Genomic DNA, 18452 nt, shown 5'->3' with positions numbered 1-18452 from the left:
CTCTTCTTTCCTTCTGAATAAATAATATTCTTATGATTACAAAGTTTTAAACAAAGACAATAACTTGTGTTACACTTAAATCAACTTCTCAAATTCGTTTCATCTTCACTATGCATATGCACGTCATACATATTGATGATCCTTTGCACTTAATTCAGACTTTCATAGTATCACTCCGAACTACGACTGCACAAACACTTATTATAACGTCATATCTTACAGCAGCAATAAGTTATTTACTTATTAATTTATTTTGTTTTATTTTATTTTATTTATATTACTCATTTGGCGGTATATACGTAATTGTTTTATCTTGTTCTGTGTTCATAAACACGCTTATTAAGCTATTTACGTATTTCGCATCTCCTTTATTTTTATTTCCTCAGTTTCTTCATCTCCTTATTTAAAATCAATTCAATATTCTTCTCAATTCACAGGACTTGATTAATTATTATTACTCTATTATTAATATTTTCCTTTGTTCTTTCTTTTCTCTTTTTTAAATATGGCAAATATAATGCTAACAGTATTGAAACTTGTGTATTATTGCACTTTTGAAGAAAGCCAAAATGGTTTCTTCACAACACTTATGTACCCATAAGGTGCTTGTCAATAATAATATTAATAATAAGGGTATATCACTCTTTCATGACCGAGCCTTGCAACGGTCGCGATGTCCTGGTGTCGGCCTTTTATGACGATCACTATTTTTCCTCTATTATTTAGAATCTATGTGGACAAACCTTAGGATACATTCAACCTTAGGGTAGATTCAACTTGAGCAGTCACTTGGTCGGTGCTATGTATTATTGCATTTTCTCTATGAACACACATATATTATCTTACACATTTAAGCATGTAAGGGTCTTTTGAAAGTCTCCATGGAAGAAAACTCGGCACTTTTATGAAATAATAGACCTTGCCATGTGCGTTGGTTAGACTATAGATGGCTCAGATGCACACAAAATATCGCTGTTATTTCCAGTTCATCGGTTCTTAAACTGTTTATATCATTGAGTATTTTGCAGGAATTCTAATCCTTAAATTTCAACTATTCTTTTGCTCGACAGTTCTACATTAGGGATGTTACGAATTTAGCAAGTAGCTATCGCTTTTTTTGCTTGGTATGTATAACTATAAAAATTAAATTGCAACCTTCTTGTCGAAAAATTCAGTTTCGTGGGCCTTAGGTAGCTACTTTTACTCTCATAAGGATTTGAGATGTTTTCTAATTTAAATAAATATTGTTCTAGAGGTTTAGGACAGTTTGATAAAAGAAATGGACATATTGCTGTTTAGTCGTTTTTATTCCGTGGTTCTCTTCTTTACGTCACGTGCACAGGCTGAAATTATTACTGTATCTAGTTCTCATAGACCATTTAATCCAATAAGAGGACACTACTTACATATCCGGCAAGTTTGAAACTTGGTGCTAACTGAATCTACTTATTTAGCAAGGCCTTTACGACGATGAAATGTCAGTCAGTCAGCTACAACGTAGGACCAGGCACATATATGCATCGGTCCAAGTTTCCATACCTCATTAGCACAACAAGATGAACACCAAACTCATAGAAGTAGTTAATTTAGTGGTGGTAATATATAGAAGAAAAGTTGTATATGAGGATATAGTACAGGAAGAAAGGAAGATATGAAGCAATTTTAGTCTCATAGTCTAAGGGAAGATAGAGAGTGTATACATCTATGTCATTGTGATAGATTCTGAGCCATGTCATACAGTCTCCAACCATTGGTTTTGGTAGTCACGCAGACCCCAACCAAGTAGTCTGCATCTACCAACATGGCTCAGACTAGAGGTTAGTGACTTCAAGGACTGATGCCATGTTTTGGTTCGCCTGGCCCTAACTCTCTTCTTACCATCGCCAATACTGTTCAGCATTGAGCGTCGTGGTAATTTATGTTCACGCATACGTTCCTATCCTTAGTTCAGGTGCTGACGCAGGTCAGTGCTGGAGTAACAATTTACATTTAGAGGGGGAGAAACGCATTCCAAATATCCTTGCATTGTTACTCAGTGCTAACAGTAGATTTTGCATTTTATCAGCGTCTTCACCAGATAGGACTATGTCATCTGCGTATTCCAAGTCGATATGTGTACCCCCTGGTAGGAGATCAATTCCTGAAAATTCAGTCGAAGGGAGTGTTATTTCCAGCAATAAGTCTATAATGAAGTTAAACAAAAATGGGGATAGTGGACAGCCTTGTCGGACACCACTTGAGGTTGTAAAATCATATGACAGTTCTCGATAAGCTCTCACTCAAATGGTTTAAATGGTTGAGGACGGAATAGAAGAAGCTTTCGCTTAACGGGCTTCCGTGTCTAGTAGCAGTGGATCACCAATACCTCCAGGCAAAAACCTAGGTATATGAACGATAATAGAGGAAAAAAAGGAATTTGGTAAATCATAATAATATGTTATCCTTAGTCCTTAAGAATAAGTCAAGTTTCCTCTTAAAGGACTCCTGGGAAGTCGCTTGGACTAGCTCAGTCGGCAGCGAATTCCAGCACTTGACAACTCTAATGGAGTAGAAGTTGTCTGCAGTCTGTTCTGCTATATAGGGTCTCCAGTTTCTGGGTGTTACCTCTCAGGTTAGTGTTATGACTAAGCTTAAGAAGATGTTTAAGGGGATGACCAGAAGTATTAAGGATACTATAAGTCATAAGAAGATCACCTCTAAGATGCCTGTACTCTAACGGGTGAAGGTTAAGTGATTGGAGGCGCTCTTCATAAGGTTTGAATTTTAGTCCCCGAACTGATTTCGTGGCTCGACGTTGTATACGTTCCAGAGTGTCCTTATCCTTTTGGAGGGAGGGAGGAAATACTATGTTTCCATACTCTAAATGGGGACGAATAAAACTATTAAAGATTATGTGAAAGGTTCTACCGTCAAACTGGCCAAAAATGCGCTTCAATGTTACCAGTGCAAGGTTTGCTTGAAAGGCGTTTTTGTCACAGTTCGCATACGATTTCAGGTCATAGGGTACCAACACTCCTAAATCTTTTTCAACTTGGGAAACTTTTAGAGGGGAGTTACCTAAGTTATAACTATAGTCTGCGACATGTCGCAGATGGACTACTTTGCACTTTGAAGTGTTGAAGGTAAGTCCGCTGTCGTCTGCCCAACTTTGAAGTCAGGTCAGATCCTCCTGAAGAACTAATATATCATTATGATTACTTATCTCTCTCCAAAGTTTCACATCATCAGCAAAAAGCAATAAGTTAGACGAAACTTGTTGAGGAAGATCGTTAGTGTAAATCAAGAAGAGAAGAGGTCCCAGTACTGAGCCCTTGGGGACCCCACTAGGACATTCCATAGCCTGAGAGAGAGTGAGGTTAACCCTGACCTTAAAGTGTCGGTTTTCTAAATATGAAGTGAGCCAGTCAATCAAAGGGGGTTTGATACCCAATCGTCTAAGTTTATTGATAAGACATACGTGGTTGACCCTATCAAAAGCTTTTGAGAAATCCAGGTAAATGACGTCAACCTTCCCCTTGCGATCAAGGATGGTTGTCCATTTATCCACCGCAGTCAGCAGGTTGGTCATACAAGAATGACCTTTTCTGAAACCATGCTGTTGAGGTGAGAAGAACTTTAAGGATGATAAGTATTCTTGTGTACCGTCGTATATTAGGGATTTCATAATTTTGGAAGGCATGGAGAGGAGGGCCACTGGTCGGTAGCTTGAGGGTTCACTGCGTCGACCTCCTTTGAAAATTGGTGTGATGCGAGCCAGCTTCCGAATTTCCGGTAGTTTGCCTCTGCTTAGCGAGTGTGCAAACACCACGCTAAGTGGTGTTGCCAGTATTGAAGCTGCCTCCCTCAATACAGCAGAACGAACCATATCCGGACCGGGAGAAGTGTCTTTTCTTAGGTGCTGCAGTTTACGGAGCACAAGGTCAGCACTCACTCGTCAACTAGGAATTCTTCATTTGTGAATACCCAGTCTAAGCGCGACGGCGTCTAACTGTTTCTCCAGCGAGTTGCCGACTTCACATTTTCGAATAATCCCAGGTCACCGACGAGGTTGAAGAACAGAGCTTCAGTAGAGTTGTCACCTCCAATGTATGTATGTTCCATGAAGTTAATTCTAGGAAGATTGAAGTCCCCTAGAATCAGGATATGAGAGAATCCGAGACGCGTAGAGCGAGTTAATCCCTTCAGCAGACGTTTGTCATACTCGATGTCGGCAGTGGGCTTCCTGTAGATGACCCCAACTAGACACCTCGAGGTGGTAGACAATCTTACTGAGCACCATACTGACTCATCAAGATTGAGAAAATCTTGGTTGTAAAGTTGGTGCGCCTCCAGGCATGACCGTATGTATAGCGCTACCCCACCCCCCATTCTTGTTTTTCTGTCTTAGCGAAATAAAGACATTCCAGTTATTGCTAGCTCCTGGTCCGTAAACCGAGACGTTATCCAAGTTTCGGATATTCCTATCAGATGAGCATCATTAGCGTTGCTAAGTTCACATAGCTCATCCATTTTGTTTGGCAAGCTAGCGGCGTTCGTGTATAGACAGTTTATACTTTCAATTTGGAACTCGTGAGCTTCTTCCTGTGTGTCTATATCAGCCGTGCGTGAGTGGACAGGCTGCCTACCTATACAATGTTTACCGAGTTGGTAGTCCCTGTCCTTTACACGTTTTTTTTATGATCAAGACAGTCCACGAGTGGAATTGTCAGCTCCAGCTTTCTTCCACGGAAAAACGCCTCGCGAGATTCCTTAGGGATGTTCCGGATGAGATTTCGTTCATAATACGGTATGTCGGGCAGTACTCTTACGTTCCCATCGGATTTCAGTAAGTGACTGGCTAGCAGGACGTCCTCTACGTCGGAGGCATTCTTAAGTGTAACACGAAGCAGCCTCGGGTGGTTTAGGTGGTTAGAGTCCTTCCCCCGAGTGAGCCGTGTGACCGTCAGAGGCGCTATTCTAGGGAGTTCAAGCCTCTTGTTCAATTCTCCCCAGAGCATCCTATCATTTTTGTCCTGCAAACTGAGAGGAAGGTCGGGGTTGTCAATAAGGTTCATGATTATGACAGAGTCGTCACGAACCGTAACTGATTTCGCAAGTTTTCCAGGGCGTCTAGGTTTGGTATCTTGTTGTCTGGATGTCGAGGCGCGTTTTCGATTCCTGGGCTCAGTGATGACCGGGCGGACAGTCTTGGGGGTAGAATGCGCAGCCAAAGCATCAATTGATTTCCGCACGGTACTTGGGATGTTCAGCTTCGGCGGGGACGCTTGGGCCTTTTTAATCCTGTTAACGTGGGTCCAACCACCCACAGGGTTTTGGGGAACCACTGTCTCATTCAAGGACTCTTCTCTGGGGGACCCAGGTTTACTGAGGGAGTCGATGACAGTCGATGTTAAGAAGGTGCTGAGTTTCAGCACGTCATCACTCGTGCTTTTACCTGCACCGTCGATAGCCGACCTGTCAATATCCTTTTTCTTGTTTGCTCTATGCGTTCCAGTTTTGTTACCCCTCATGATACTGTCATTTACCAAATTCTTAGACAACTTATCTCTCAGACCTGTTGGTAAAGTAATGGTGGTACCCAGCATAACTACGGTATCAGTGTTGCAGGTAACACATACCCACCTACGACCAGACTTGCTGAGTCTGCTATAGGCTGCTGCTGTTAGATCTGTACATGCTTCGTGGAACCAACCTTTGCAGTTGTCACATTGCATGCCAGATGTAACTCAACTGGTAGTGTTCGAGTAAAGAGCCTTCACGAGGTTTATGTACTTCTGAGGTACACCTTTTAATGACAGACACTGCCACAGAGCCTCTCGGTCTACAGAGTCAAACGCTGCTTTTAAGTCAAGAAAAATTAACGTTGTCGGACGCCAATAAGCATGCCTCTGCTCTAAAATTTGACGAATGGTGAATATGTGACCGATACAGCCACGATCAGGCCTGAAGCCGGCCTGATTTTGTCGTGTTTGCAGTTTACGAGTCTTAGTTAGGCGCCCGATAATTATTGAGACTAGTATTTTAGATGGTATATCAGTCAAACTAATCCCTCTGTGGTTATTACAGGATGATTTTGACCCCTTCTTATATATTGGGACAATCAGTGATTGTGATCAGTCGGATGAGATTGCGTCCAACTCTCAGGTTTTAGCTAAAATAATAGTCAACCTGATCATTAAAATTGGACCACCATATTCAAGACCTCTGGAGCCAATCCATCTTGACCATCTGCTCTTCCTCGTTTCAGATTAGCTACAGCCTTTTGAACTTCAGCTAGATTTGGAGGACCTACTTTAATGTTCCATTCAGACTGTTTGGGAATGGTGGATAACTGTACAGTAGCTGAAGGCAAGCTAGACTGTTCTCTAAAGTGTTCTATCAATCGTTCTAAACATCTGGGCTGAGAACGGATAAGAGTTTTGTTCTTTTTCGAGATTGTCTCACTAACACTTGACTCCTTAATTCCGGTTTCTTTTATTAGCCTGAAGAGTTGCCTGGTGTTGCCTACAGCTGCTGCCTTTTCCATCCCTCAGTTCAATTCCAATGGGTCTTCTAAGCATGGTTTTCTGCGCCCAGTGAGGTGCAGACAAATGCGTGCTCGTATTAGGGCATGATCAGAGTCCGAACACGTATTCCAGAACCAGCGGCAGTCTTCTACCGAGCCTCTCGAACGATAACTGATGGCACTATGATCTATCTGAGTCCATCTGTGGTTTGGTGCAGGTGGTAGCCGTGTTCGACGATGTCTCTTCTTATGCTTAAAATTAGTGTTTGCTAAAAATAAAGGATTTTCTGAACACAGTTGGAACAGACGATCACTATTATCTGTTCGCTGAGTTGGGATACTAAAATACTCACCTAAATGTCTTTCTGCTGTTTACTTGGGCATTAAAGTCACTGCAACGAATATAATGTCTGAGTGCTTAGCTTTCTGAAGAAGTTCAGAGAGCTTTCTGTAAAAGTCATCTTTCACTTTATCATGGCTGCAGTTAGTGGGAGCGTAGGCAGAAACGACGAAACGACAACGACGTGTGTCCTTATCCTTCCGAGTTCTTACAGAGCCATTTAGGCGTACAGCACACAGGCGAATGTTAAGGGGGATCCATTCTAGTAGTGTGAGGATACGACGGATATTCTAGTTTTACAACTAGCAACCAGTAGTATCTTCTATAATCGATCGTTCCCGTGCAAAGGAAATCAGAAGTCAGATGAGAAGAGGTAGGAAAGATATATTTGATACGTTGCCAATATATCGAGGATCCTTTACTATAAGCTGGCTAATGAACGTAGGAGCAGTGTCCCACGCTGAGTTGAAACGTGATCTGGTACGGATGCATGACCGAAAGCCTTCAGCTAAACAAGTCCACTTAAACAACGTGGTCAGCATCCAATGTCGAACACTTAATGAGCTATTGATTTTGGGGATTTATTTACAGCTACAGATCACTCCCCCCTAGTGGGGTAGTGATACCCCTAAGACGTGACCAGACAGAAGTTTAAACCCAACGAGTTTGTCGTTGGTAAACACTATTTTGATAGCTTGCTTCGTTTAGTAGCGTCTGGTCGTCTTTCCTTAAACTAAGGGACCAAAATGTACAACATAACAATAAAGAAATAAAGTACAATGAAAATTTCGGTTCCTTGCGAAACTTCGTCGTTCTTTTCCAGCCGTCCTGGAAAAGAGGAAAAATAGAACGTGTGAGTGCATGTCGAAAATACACTCGTACTTGCGTAAGGACACAAGATGAGCGCGAAAAAAAATGAATAAACTATTACACTTACAAACAGCGTAAAAGCGATCGGAAAAAAATGGTCTTTTTTGTTTTTTTTATATAAATAAAAAATTAGCATATTAAAAAAATTTTTTTTATAATAAACAATGAAAGGGTAATTCAAGATAAAGCTTATGTCCTACGTGCAATATTCGTTAAGATGTTCTGGAAACCTTACTCTTCTTCCAGAACGCGTTGTTTTAGGTTTATCTATCGACGTTGGCGAAGTATCACGTTGTGTGTCGGCTGTCGTGTAGGGTACTACGAGTGTAGGAGCTGTGTCGTACGATTGTACCGAAGGAAATTCGACGTAGCTAGGGTTTCCTTCTAAGTACGCTGCTTTGAGTCGATCGATACTGATGCTATCGTTCGTGCCGTTCTTATCGACTACATAGTACTTGGGTTCACGTTGAAGAAGGGTCCTTCGTAAGCTGATTCGAAGGGGTCGTCGATGTGAGTCTCGACGAACGAAGAAGTGTTTACTATGTCGTAAGTCAGGTTGAACGAAAACATCAGTTGATTGAGGTCGAGTGTGAGCAGGTTTAACTGAACGCATAGCGTTTGTAGGCCTACTCGTGTAAGAGTTTAGATCCATGTTCAATGAAGAAGCTGAAGGATCTACGAATTCTCCTGGGAGTCGGAGTGTCGTTCCGTAAACGAGTTGAGATGCAGTGTATCCAATGTCAGCTTTCACTGCATTGTGGATACCTAGCAAGACGAGTGGAAGAGCGTCTGTCCACTGTGAAACGCTTGAAGCTGATAATGAAGCTTTTAGTTGTCGATGAAAACGTTCTACCAACCCGTTTGCTTGTGGGTGGTAGGCGGTCGTTCGGAAGCGCGTGATTCCTAATAATGAAGTCAGACAACGGAAAGGTCCAGATTCGAACTGGCGTCCGCGGTCTGTAGTGATCGTGGAAGGGCAGTCGAAATTTGCTACCCATCGTTCGACGAAAGCGCGAGCCACTGTTTCAGCAGTAATGTCCTTAATGGGTACTGCTTCTGGCCATCGAGTAAAACGGTCTACGCATGTTAGGAGATATGAGTATCCGTTTGAATCGGGTAAGGGTCCTACCAAATCTAGATGGACGTGGTCGAAACGAGCGTCAGGGGTTTTGAAAGACCCTAAGGGACATTTGTTGTGTCTTATGACCTTAGATTTCTGACAGCTTACACAGGAGCGTGCCCACTCCCTCACGTCTTTATTCATGCCAGGCCAACAAAAGCGTTCGGGTATAAGTTTGACTGTTGCACGAGCACCTGGATGAGAAAGATTGCGCAACGTATTGAAGACGTTGCGTCGATAATGTTTTGGTACTATTGGAAGATCCCTACCTGTAGATGTGTCACAGAGTAAGGTTTCCTTACCTGTTCCCATCTGCCTAATACTTAGTTTAAGAGTTGTCGAGGATAACTCATGCTGAAGATCAATGTCTTCTTTTTGAAGCTGTGCGAGTTTAAGAAGGTCGATTCCTTGGAAACTGTTCAAGAAACGTATTCGAGACAAGGCGTCTGCGACTACATTGTTTGCTCCAGAAATATGTTGTATGTCTGAAGTAAACTGCGAAATGTAGTCGAGTTGTCGAGACTCTCGCGGTGAGTACTTGTCTGAATATGAATTTAAAGAGAAGGTAAGAGGTTTGTGATCAGTAAAAAGCGTGAATTCTCTTCCTTCGATGGAATGTTGAAAATGCCGTACAGCACAATACATAGCTAGGAGTTCCCTACCGAACGTGCTGTACCTAGATTCCGCGTCTAGCAACCGTCTCGAGCAAAATCCTAAAGGTTGCCATGAGTTGTTAACCCATTGTTGTAAGACTCCTCCGATTGCTGAGTCGGATGCGTCTACGGCGATACTAATGGGCGCTTTAGTGTCCTGATGAGCAAGCAGGGTTGCCTTAGCGATGTCTTCCTTAACTGTGGAGAATGCTTTACGGGCTGTGTCGTCTAAACTAATTGATTTTGCATTTCCACGAAGCTGGTCGGTCAACGGTTTCATAAGAGTTGCGCATTTGGGTATGAACCGTCTGTAGAAACTTATAAGTCCGTTGAAAGTTCGCAACTGTTTGATCGTGGTCGGTTCTGGGTAATCCAGAATGGCCGCCACTTTGCTTCTAAGGGGTCGGATGCCTTGAGCATCAATAGTGTGTCCTAAGAAGTCTAAGCAGTTAGTTCCGATTTGGCATTTCTGAATGTTGACAGTAATGCCATGCCTTTGGAGTCGATCGAAAACAATGTCCAGATGCTGGAGATGTGATTCTCTGTCCGGACTTGCTATGAGGCAGTCATCAACATACGAATGTACGAAGTTGAGACCTCGGAAGACGTCGTCTATAAACCTTTGGAAGGTTTGAGCTGCATTTATTAAACCAAAAGGCATTCGCAAGAATTCGTAAAGACCGAAAGGAGTGATGATGGCGGTTTTCGGAATGTCGTCGGTTGCCATAGGTATTTGGTTGTAAGCCTTAACTAAGTCGATTTCCGAAAAGAGAGTTGTACCTTTCAAGGTAGCTGTCAAATCGTGAATATGAGGCAACGGGTAACGATCGGGAATGGTTTTAGCATTCAGACGCCGATAATCACCAGTTAGCCGCCAATCGTTGCTGTCCTTTTTAGGGACCATGTGCAATGGGGATGACCATGGACTATTTGATGGTCGAATTATCCCTAGGTCCATCATGTGGTTGAATTCGTTTTTGGCTAACCTAAGCTTTTCGGGGGCGAGTCGGCGGGCTTTTGAGAATACAGGTGGTCCTGTAGTCGAGATGTGATGTGTAACATTGCTAGTTACACAAGGCAATTTCGATTGCGATTGGTATATCCCGGGGTATTTGTCGAGTACTGATTGGTACAAGGGGTCTATGGTGTGCTTAATCGTGACTGGGGATAACCTGCAACCAGAACAAGGAGTTACACAAACAGATAACTTAGTGTTTCCGTCTATTAACCTTCGTGAGCGTGTGTCGATGAGTAGATTGTGGTATTGTAACAGGTCTATACCAATGATTGGCATAGAGACATCTGCAACCACGAAAATCCAGTGTATGGGTTTGCGTAAACCCACGTTAAGGTAGACGTGCCTTTTACCGTAAGTAGCGATCGGCTTTCCGTTTGCCGCCTGTAAACTTAAAACAGACTCGCGAGGTCTGTCGTTGGGATTTGCTGGAAGAACGCTAACTTCTGCGCCGGTGTCGACGAGGTAACGAACTTTCGTTGTCACATCCGTGACGTATAACAGATGGCTGTGTTCGCCGGCTACGGTTGCCGTTAACGCGTGCCGGTTGGGAAGTTTCCCGAACTGTTTTTCGTGTCATTCGATTTTGAGGTCGGATAATTGCAGGGTTTCCTGCAATTTCTGGAAGACTTACCGTACTGGTTATGATGCCAGCACCAGTCCGGATTATCTGTCTCTCGTGGTCGAGAGACAGATCGCCTACATGAGACACTTCTACGCGGGGTTTTTGACCGACGACGGTCATTACGAACTCTAAGATATCTTGTAAGCGTGTGACATAGTTCGGCTATGTCAGTCGGGGTCGATTGAGGTTTTTCTTTGACGGAAAAGACCTCGACGCTAGTGGATTTGGTGATTTCTAGGATTCGGTCGGCAGATGCAGCTAGTTCGCCTATAGAGTTGTTTTGGAACGAGACGAGACCCGCCTGCACCTGTTTTGGGAGTTTGGATAAGAAAAGTTCTTTGAATAGGCCTTCGTCGAAGGTTCTTTGACCTATCACTTCTCTCATCCTAAGCAACATATCTGTAGCAGAACCATGTTGCAGGTCGATGTTATGGAGGAGTTGGCCTAACCGTTGTCGGTCGGTTAGGTCTCCATGTTTTAGAATCGAACGTTTGAGAGTTTCGTAAGGTTCCGAAACATCACTAGTAAACATACTAGGTGTTACGTACCTGTTAAACTCGCGCGGTAACGCCTTAACTACCGCGAGGAATCGTGAGCGTGAGTCTGTAATGCCGTGGCCGTTAAAGTCGGCTTCTGCGTAGCAGAACCAGGACTCGATGTTATCAGGCCAGAAAGAAGTTAATTGAATCGAAATAGGGGGAATAGACTTTAACTTAAAAACCTTAGGAGAGTGTTCCGTCATAGTAATATAGAGAACGAAAAATGTCTAATTAAAATATATCCGGGAAAAAAAATTTATCACAATATATAAAAATCAAATAAAGAATAACAATGAATAATAGTATTCCAAAATGGAACAGACTCACAGTTTGTGCGCTTGGTGTACCACCACTGAGGATACGACGGATATTCTAGTTTTACAACTAGCAACCAGTAGTATCTTCTATAATCGATCGTTCCCGTGCAAAGGAAATCAGAAGTCAGATGAGAAGAGGTAGGAAAGATATATTTGATACGTTGCCAATATATCGAGGATCCTTTACTATAAGCTGGCTAATGAACGTAGGAGCAGTGTCCCACGCTGAGTTGAAACGTGATCTGGTACGGATGCATGACCGAAAGCCTTCAGCTAAACAAGTCCACTTAAACAACGTGGTCAGCATCCAATGTCGAACACTTAATGAGCTATTGATTTTGGGGATTTATTTACAGCTACAAGTGCTTGTTCTGCCCTTGTATTAAGTGATATGCCTACACCTGCAAGTCCACGAGAACTAGTCATAGGGTCACCAGATAAACGGAGGGTATATCTCATCGACTGTCCATTTAGGCGAGGTGAGGTCAAGTGAATGACCACACTGGGATCCTGTATGCGTGTTTCGGAGACACAGCATACATCAATGGTACGAGATTCTAGGGTTTTAGTCAAGGAAGCCTGCTGGCCGATTGGACACAGGGTGCGTACGTTGAGGGCTCCAAAGTGTAGTTTGGATCGGGGTTTCAGTAGACCTGGAACAGTGTTTTGCGCACTAGAATCGTTGGTCATGGTGTCACTTGAGGAGGAAGCCGAAAGAAGAAGTTTAGTGTTGAAAGTCGAAGTACGACGAAAAATATGAATTGGAGAAGGAGACTGGTTATGAATACAGTGATCTTGAGTGCTGTTAGAGGTATGAGGGCAGTTATCACTTCCCGGTTGCCCACACCGTGGAAGGGTTCTTCTAGAGGTACCTGAAAATGAAGTTGAGTTAGGCGTGGTCTTAGTGGCCTGAGAGCGTGACCACAGTGCCCAACGATCGACTGCTTGAGGTCGGTCACACACAACCTATTTGTGAGTAACTTTTGTATTAGCTCCGTTCTTGTTGGGACCGTACCGCCGGAGACGGATATGTGTGGGATAAGGCGAGGTGTGCATTTTTAGGGTCGACCTTTCCTAACCCCACCCTCCTCGAGGGTAGGCAGCATCGCTGTTATGCCGGTTGTCTGAAAGAAATACTTTTACTGTCGTTACACCTCTGTACAATCAGAAGTACGACTTCGCCTTCGGACTTTGGGTCTGCTGCTTTTAGTCTGACCGCTCTTCAACCGACCTGCCTGGCATGGTAGGACTTTGAAGAACGATTGATTCAGCCAGTATTGCTCGATTGGTTCATCACGATAGGCAAGCCCGACCACTACATCAAGGTAGCAGCGACGGTCGGGAAGAGAAAAGGTGAAACTGAAGGGGTCTTGGTGCAGAATAAAAGGAAACCGTTAACATTGCGACCCTATGCACGTTGCACAAGGGGCAAAATGGTATTTTTTGGGAACATTTATTTCAAGTTGGAACAGTAGACCACACTTTTAAATAAAATCTGATCCTTTTCAGATGTTTAAGAAAAAATGAAGAGAGCATGTTAGGTGTGGTTAGGCTTGAAACACGATAAGAGACTTAAGGGGAAATGAAAAGCGGATATAAATATCGGCAGTCGTATCAGGATTATAACGCCAAGTGAATCTGGATTGGCTATGTATCAGTGGTCCAGCTAGTGTTGTGCTGTTGTGAACAGCACTAAGTATCTGACTGAAGGAACAATTAGTCTTCCAACAGATGCTTACATGTGAAAAGAACATATATTATATTTCCTTCCGCCAATATCATAGTTATGACTTGATCAGATGCTCACATCAGAAGGTTTCAACACACCCTCCGTGAGTTGCATACAAGATAATGTAGAACCCATCAGATGATCCGTCAATCAACTAGCGTCTACAATCAAATGTTAGGTCGGTTAAGCGTGAAAGAGAAGTTGCTAGATTCGGAAAGGACGTGAAATCTTGTAAAAGTAATAACTTGAACAATTTGATTTTGAATGATGGTCTTTAAGTCCATCAAACTTCAGGGACAAGTCTGCGCGCCGAAGTTATTACACGTCATTTCCAGTCTCCGGGATGTTGTTGGCGTTGGTCTTTGTTTCTGTGTGCCTTTGTTTTAGTGAAGGTATGATTACATAGTCTATTCAGTTTTCACTGGTTTAGCTAGGTCGCGTCGCGTATTACTTCGAGATGTAGACGTCATAACTTTATATCATGATAAATTTGCCCAGTCGAGAAAAGAATATAGATTACCTCAGGTAAGCTGTGGTGTTTTTTTGGATATTTTCACAGCTTAAATGTGTTGGTGGAAGTGGTTTCAAGCACCCTCAGTACTATCCCAAGGTTGTCCAGTGTTATAATCGCGGATTCGATGGTCGTGATGTTCAGTGGGAATGCAAAGCTGAACTAGATAAGAGTGTATCCTTCGGGGCCGTGAACGTTAATTGCGAAGGCTATGACTATCCAGAGGACGAGTATATTGTTTATGGCTCATGCGCTGTAAGTACTTTAATGCTTTTGTCTCCTCATATCAAAAGTACTGTTACCTACTTTATCTAACTCCCAAACAACCAATAAAGGGGAAATAAAGGCGAACAAAGGGGAAATAAAGCGGAAAGTGCATTGGAAAAGAAGTCGTCAATAAAGGAGAAATGCGCCAAAATGTCTGCTTTTTCGCCTGTCCGGGGGAAATAAAGCGTAATTTCCCCTTTCTGTCGCTCTGTTTTTCAAATGTCGCTAAATTACCGATTTTTCCCCTAAATATCCGACGAATAACCGACTTTTCCCCTAAATATCCGACGAATAGCCGACTTTCCCCCTTAATATCCGACGAATAACCGACTTTTCCCCTTAATATCCGACGAATAGCCAACTTTTCCCCTTAATATCCGACGAATAGCCGACTTTTCCCCTAAATATCCGACGAATAGCCGACTTTCCCCCTAAATATCCGACTTCTACCTTCAATATCCGCTACATTCACTGCTTTTCCACTACATACACACTAATGCATTTACCGCTACCGCCTCCTGTGTTCGCTTTCATTCCCACAACACAGCACACGAATAATGTAAAGTACGTAAAATATGGTATAATTTCCAAATTTTTATTGAAAACAAAAACTTCTTCAATGTACAAAGTAATGAGCAGATGGCAGATGGTAGAGTATCAATGCTCCATATGTAATTGTCATTGTCACGGACCAGGCATTTCACGTATTCTTTATTTCCACCAGGCCTGTTGTACTATGGAAAGTCAAACAATTCTTGTGAATTCTAAAATGTGATAAAGAAAAACGTTATTGAATCTAGGAAACTTGCTTTGCACAACAAGGTACTTGGAGCTGGACTTACGGTTATATCCTTGATTACGAAAGACTGTTCCTATAGATAATGCAAAAACAGTAATCACTTTAAAGCCGTACATACGTGTTCTTTGTTACGTCGATGACGCTTCTGGACTTTGTCTCTCATGTCGTGGAAATAACTTTGCGTAGCCATGTCATAGAGTTTCGCAAGGTCTTTCTCGTTGATAGATGACGACAGGAAACGATTAGTCAGTGCACCTGAAGTTTAAAAACCTTATATATCTTACTTCGTGCGCAGCTGTAAAACCTGCACTTCTGAATCGCTCTTTTTGATGAAGTACCCAGCAATGTGAAATTAATGGCGACTTCCGGTTTCATGATGTACGACAGAATATATCGCATAGACGTTTTAGGATCATCATCCATTAGACGTGTCAACATAGCCATCTGTAATAGGAATGAATGATAAAAATCATGTTGTGTGCTTACAAATCTGTCCCTAACGTCTTTGTGCTCTAGACAAGCGTCCAAAGTTCCCAGTTCCTCTTCTGATGACAAAGGGAACTGTTGGCTGGATAGTCCACAGTCAAATTGACGCGGATCTTGGCGGTCAGTGAACTTTGAGAGTACCAGCTTCATATTTGTATTCAGTTCACTCAAGCTTGCTAAAATTTTAAGCTGCAAAGTATACATTCTTTCAAATCTGAAAAATAGAAGTAAATCGTAGGGATGACTTACTGAGCAGTTAGATTTTTATCCTCGGATGTGGAGGGCGAGCTGTCTAATTGTGTCGAACTGCTTAATAGACATGTCCAAATGAAAGATACTTACTTGGCAATGGGAGAGACAACGTTCTCAAACATCCAAAGTTTTGGATATTGGACGCGGGTATTCCCAGCCTGCATCTCCGCGACATCCATGTCCACGGAATTGTAAAGAAAACTTTCTTTACGTTTTAATGCACTTCTACGAAATGTAAGTAAGATTGTTGAACTGACCTCTTTTGTTTATCTGTGTTTAAGGGCAACGTATTTTCGTCGGGCGGATAGTTGTCATCAGTAGCATAGCACACTTGCAACGCTGCTAACAATTCATTGGCTGATTTGAGACTTTCTACAAGAAGCGATAATTTGCATGTCTTTAACTAACCGCATTTGTGAACAATACTGCACTTGAACATAGACCAATTGTCTTCCGGTAGGTCATTGTTTTGCAGATGAAGGTCAATGTTCTCCCTCGGATACAGACAGCGTTTTTCTCCAATCACCCAAAGTCCCGATGCAATCACGAGATTACTTTTGCTTTGTGTCTTAACGATTACGTACTTATTGATTGGAGACTAAAGATATCATAACAGGAAATTTAAGGAAATACAATTACATTACAGTGTGCAACAAAGGGACAATAACCAAATGATTAACACAATTAATAGACATACATTTACAGTCAACATCATGGATGGAAACCCAACTGTAAGCACTGCAAACTACGGAGCATTTAAATATTCCTATGTCAGTGGAAGGAAATGGATCAGTAAAGTAATTTTGTGGGTCAGTAAATTGCCTGAATTTCAATAGGCCACTATCCTGAATATCAGTAATCAATCCCGGCTTACCCTTTACTACTACAACGTTATCAGGATGAAAAGAATTTATTTTGCTATTCCTAAACATTATTACTTGCTTGCGTGAGTCAGCCGTACCTATAACTGGGTTATCATTAGTCGAAATGTCAACCTGGAGCCTATCGCAGAAAGACATTTGTTCCGCATAACGCTGAGCTGCTTGCTTAGCCACGGAATACCCACTGTGTACTGATTGCTTAATTTGTCTCATGTAAGACTCGAAAGGAAATGCTGAGAAGCTATCTAACGGCCCATGTGCTAGAACATCGTCAGGAAGATGCTGTAGGGAATGCACATTATATACCAAGTTCTCACATCCGTAACACCATTCATATTCTCTTAGAAAATTCCTTAAATCCATCCTGACAGATTCTGTCACCCTATTATAAAACTTAGGATGTGCAAGCAAGTACATAGACAAAGCAAGACACTTAAAATTTATATACAAAGGTTCAGGCAGAATATTTTGGAGAATAACCGGGCCTAAGTATAGAAGAAACAACCTACACTCTGACGCTTTCCATACAGATAAGTAGTCTAATGTTCGACATTTACGCGGAAAGTCAGAGGGAGTGCTTTCTACGCACCTAGATATCAACTTATTTATGGTCCTAATTACACATGAGTTCATGTTCTTTAGTCTCTTGTGTCCTAATTCTATCCAGAGAGTCACAAGTTTCTTTGTGACACCTAAGTAAACCATGTGCATGGGATCTAAGGGGAAAGTTAATATCATGTCTATTGGTAGACTTTCGAATAAAGAATGACCTTTATGGTGAATATATTGTGTCTGATTCCTGAAAGTGTCGTCCGTTCTTAATGTATATTCACCGTTTGGGAAAGTCATCCTTCCATCAAGTCGTCTACCATTAACCACGCACCGGTCGCAACCTGCTTTTGCGTTGTGATTAACAGTGTACCTAACATCCGAACGAGCCGGTGCATCACATATTACTGCACTTAACTTAATAGCTATGTATTTATTGAACCTTACACTTAGTAGACCCGTTTCAGTCATTTCTTTTATTTCAGAAATAGTGTCGGCAGAAATTTCGTTGAATTGTGCCGGCTTAGTATTCCCTCCGTAGATCCCTATCATGAAAACATCACTAAGTCTGGGGGCAACGATCCTTCCTAATACAGGCCACAAATGTTGACTGGAGCTCCTGGACATAGAAAGGCCATCTACATTAATATATAATTGCAGACTGTCAAAATCGCAAGTACACAACCAAAGTTCAACATATCTTAGGAGGTTAGTTTTCAATCCAAGATGGTAGTAAACCCCGCTGCTGATGGACTTAGGTTGTACACTTGTGCACGTTCTCAAGATACTTCTAATGCTCGTTGGCAAGTCTGGTACGATAATGCGAAATTCATTCAAAACCCTGTCTGCATCCCGGATACTCAGATAGGTGGATGTCATTAAATTCATTAATATCCTGTTAATCTTCTCTTTGCGACTCAAAGGCTTATGACAGGGCAAATCGACAGTAGAACACTATATAATAAATTTATTAGTGTATGTACATCAACCACGT

General features: G+C 42.2%; 2 protein-coding genes across 2 annotated transcripts; one reads left to right on the top strand and one right to left on the bottom strand.

Annotated features, from left to right (window-relative positions):
- Positions 1-14056: 14056 nt before the first annotated feature.
- Positions 14057-14539, top strand: Smp_096840 (hypothetical protein; the record flags this gene model as incomplete). The annotated part of the gene is made up of 3 exons (XM_018798442.1): positions 14057-14105; positions 14144-14238; positions 14273-14539. The coding sequence occupies 3 exons, from the start codon at positions 14057-14059 to the stop codon at positions 14537-14539; spliced, it is 411 nt and encodes a 136-aa protein (XP_018646712.1).
- Positions 14540-16370: 1831 nt separating this feature from the next.
- Positions 16371-17647, bottom strand: Smp_096830 (hypothetical protein; the record flags this gene model as incomplete). Its single annotated transcript, XM_018798431.1, is given in 3 exon segments — positions 16371-16374; positions 16381-16382; positions 16967-17647. Coding segments are annotated over 3 exon segments (687 nt in total).
- Between the last annotated feature and the right edge of the window lie 805 nt (positions 17648-18452).

Source organism: Schistosoma mansoni (assembly GCF_000237925.1).
Source record: "Schistosoma mansoni, WGS project CABG00000000 data, supercontig 0154, strain Puerto Rico, whole genome shotgun sequence".
Classification (NCBI taxonomy): domain Eukaryota; kingdom Metazoa; phylum Platyhelminthes; class Trematoda; order Strigeidida; family Schistosomatidae; genus Schistosoma; species Schistosoma mansoni.
The sequence above is the reverse complement of the archived record's forward strand: the minus strand, read 5'-3'. Positions and strand labels throughout refer to the sequence as shown.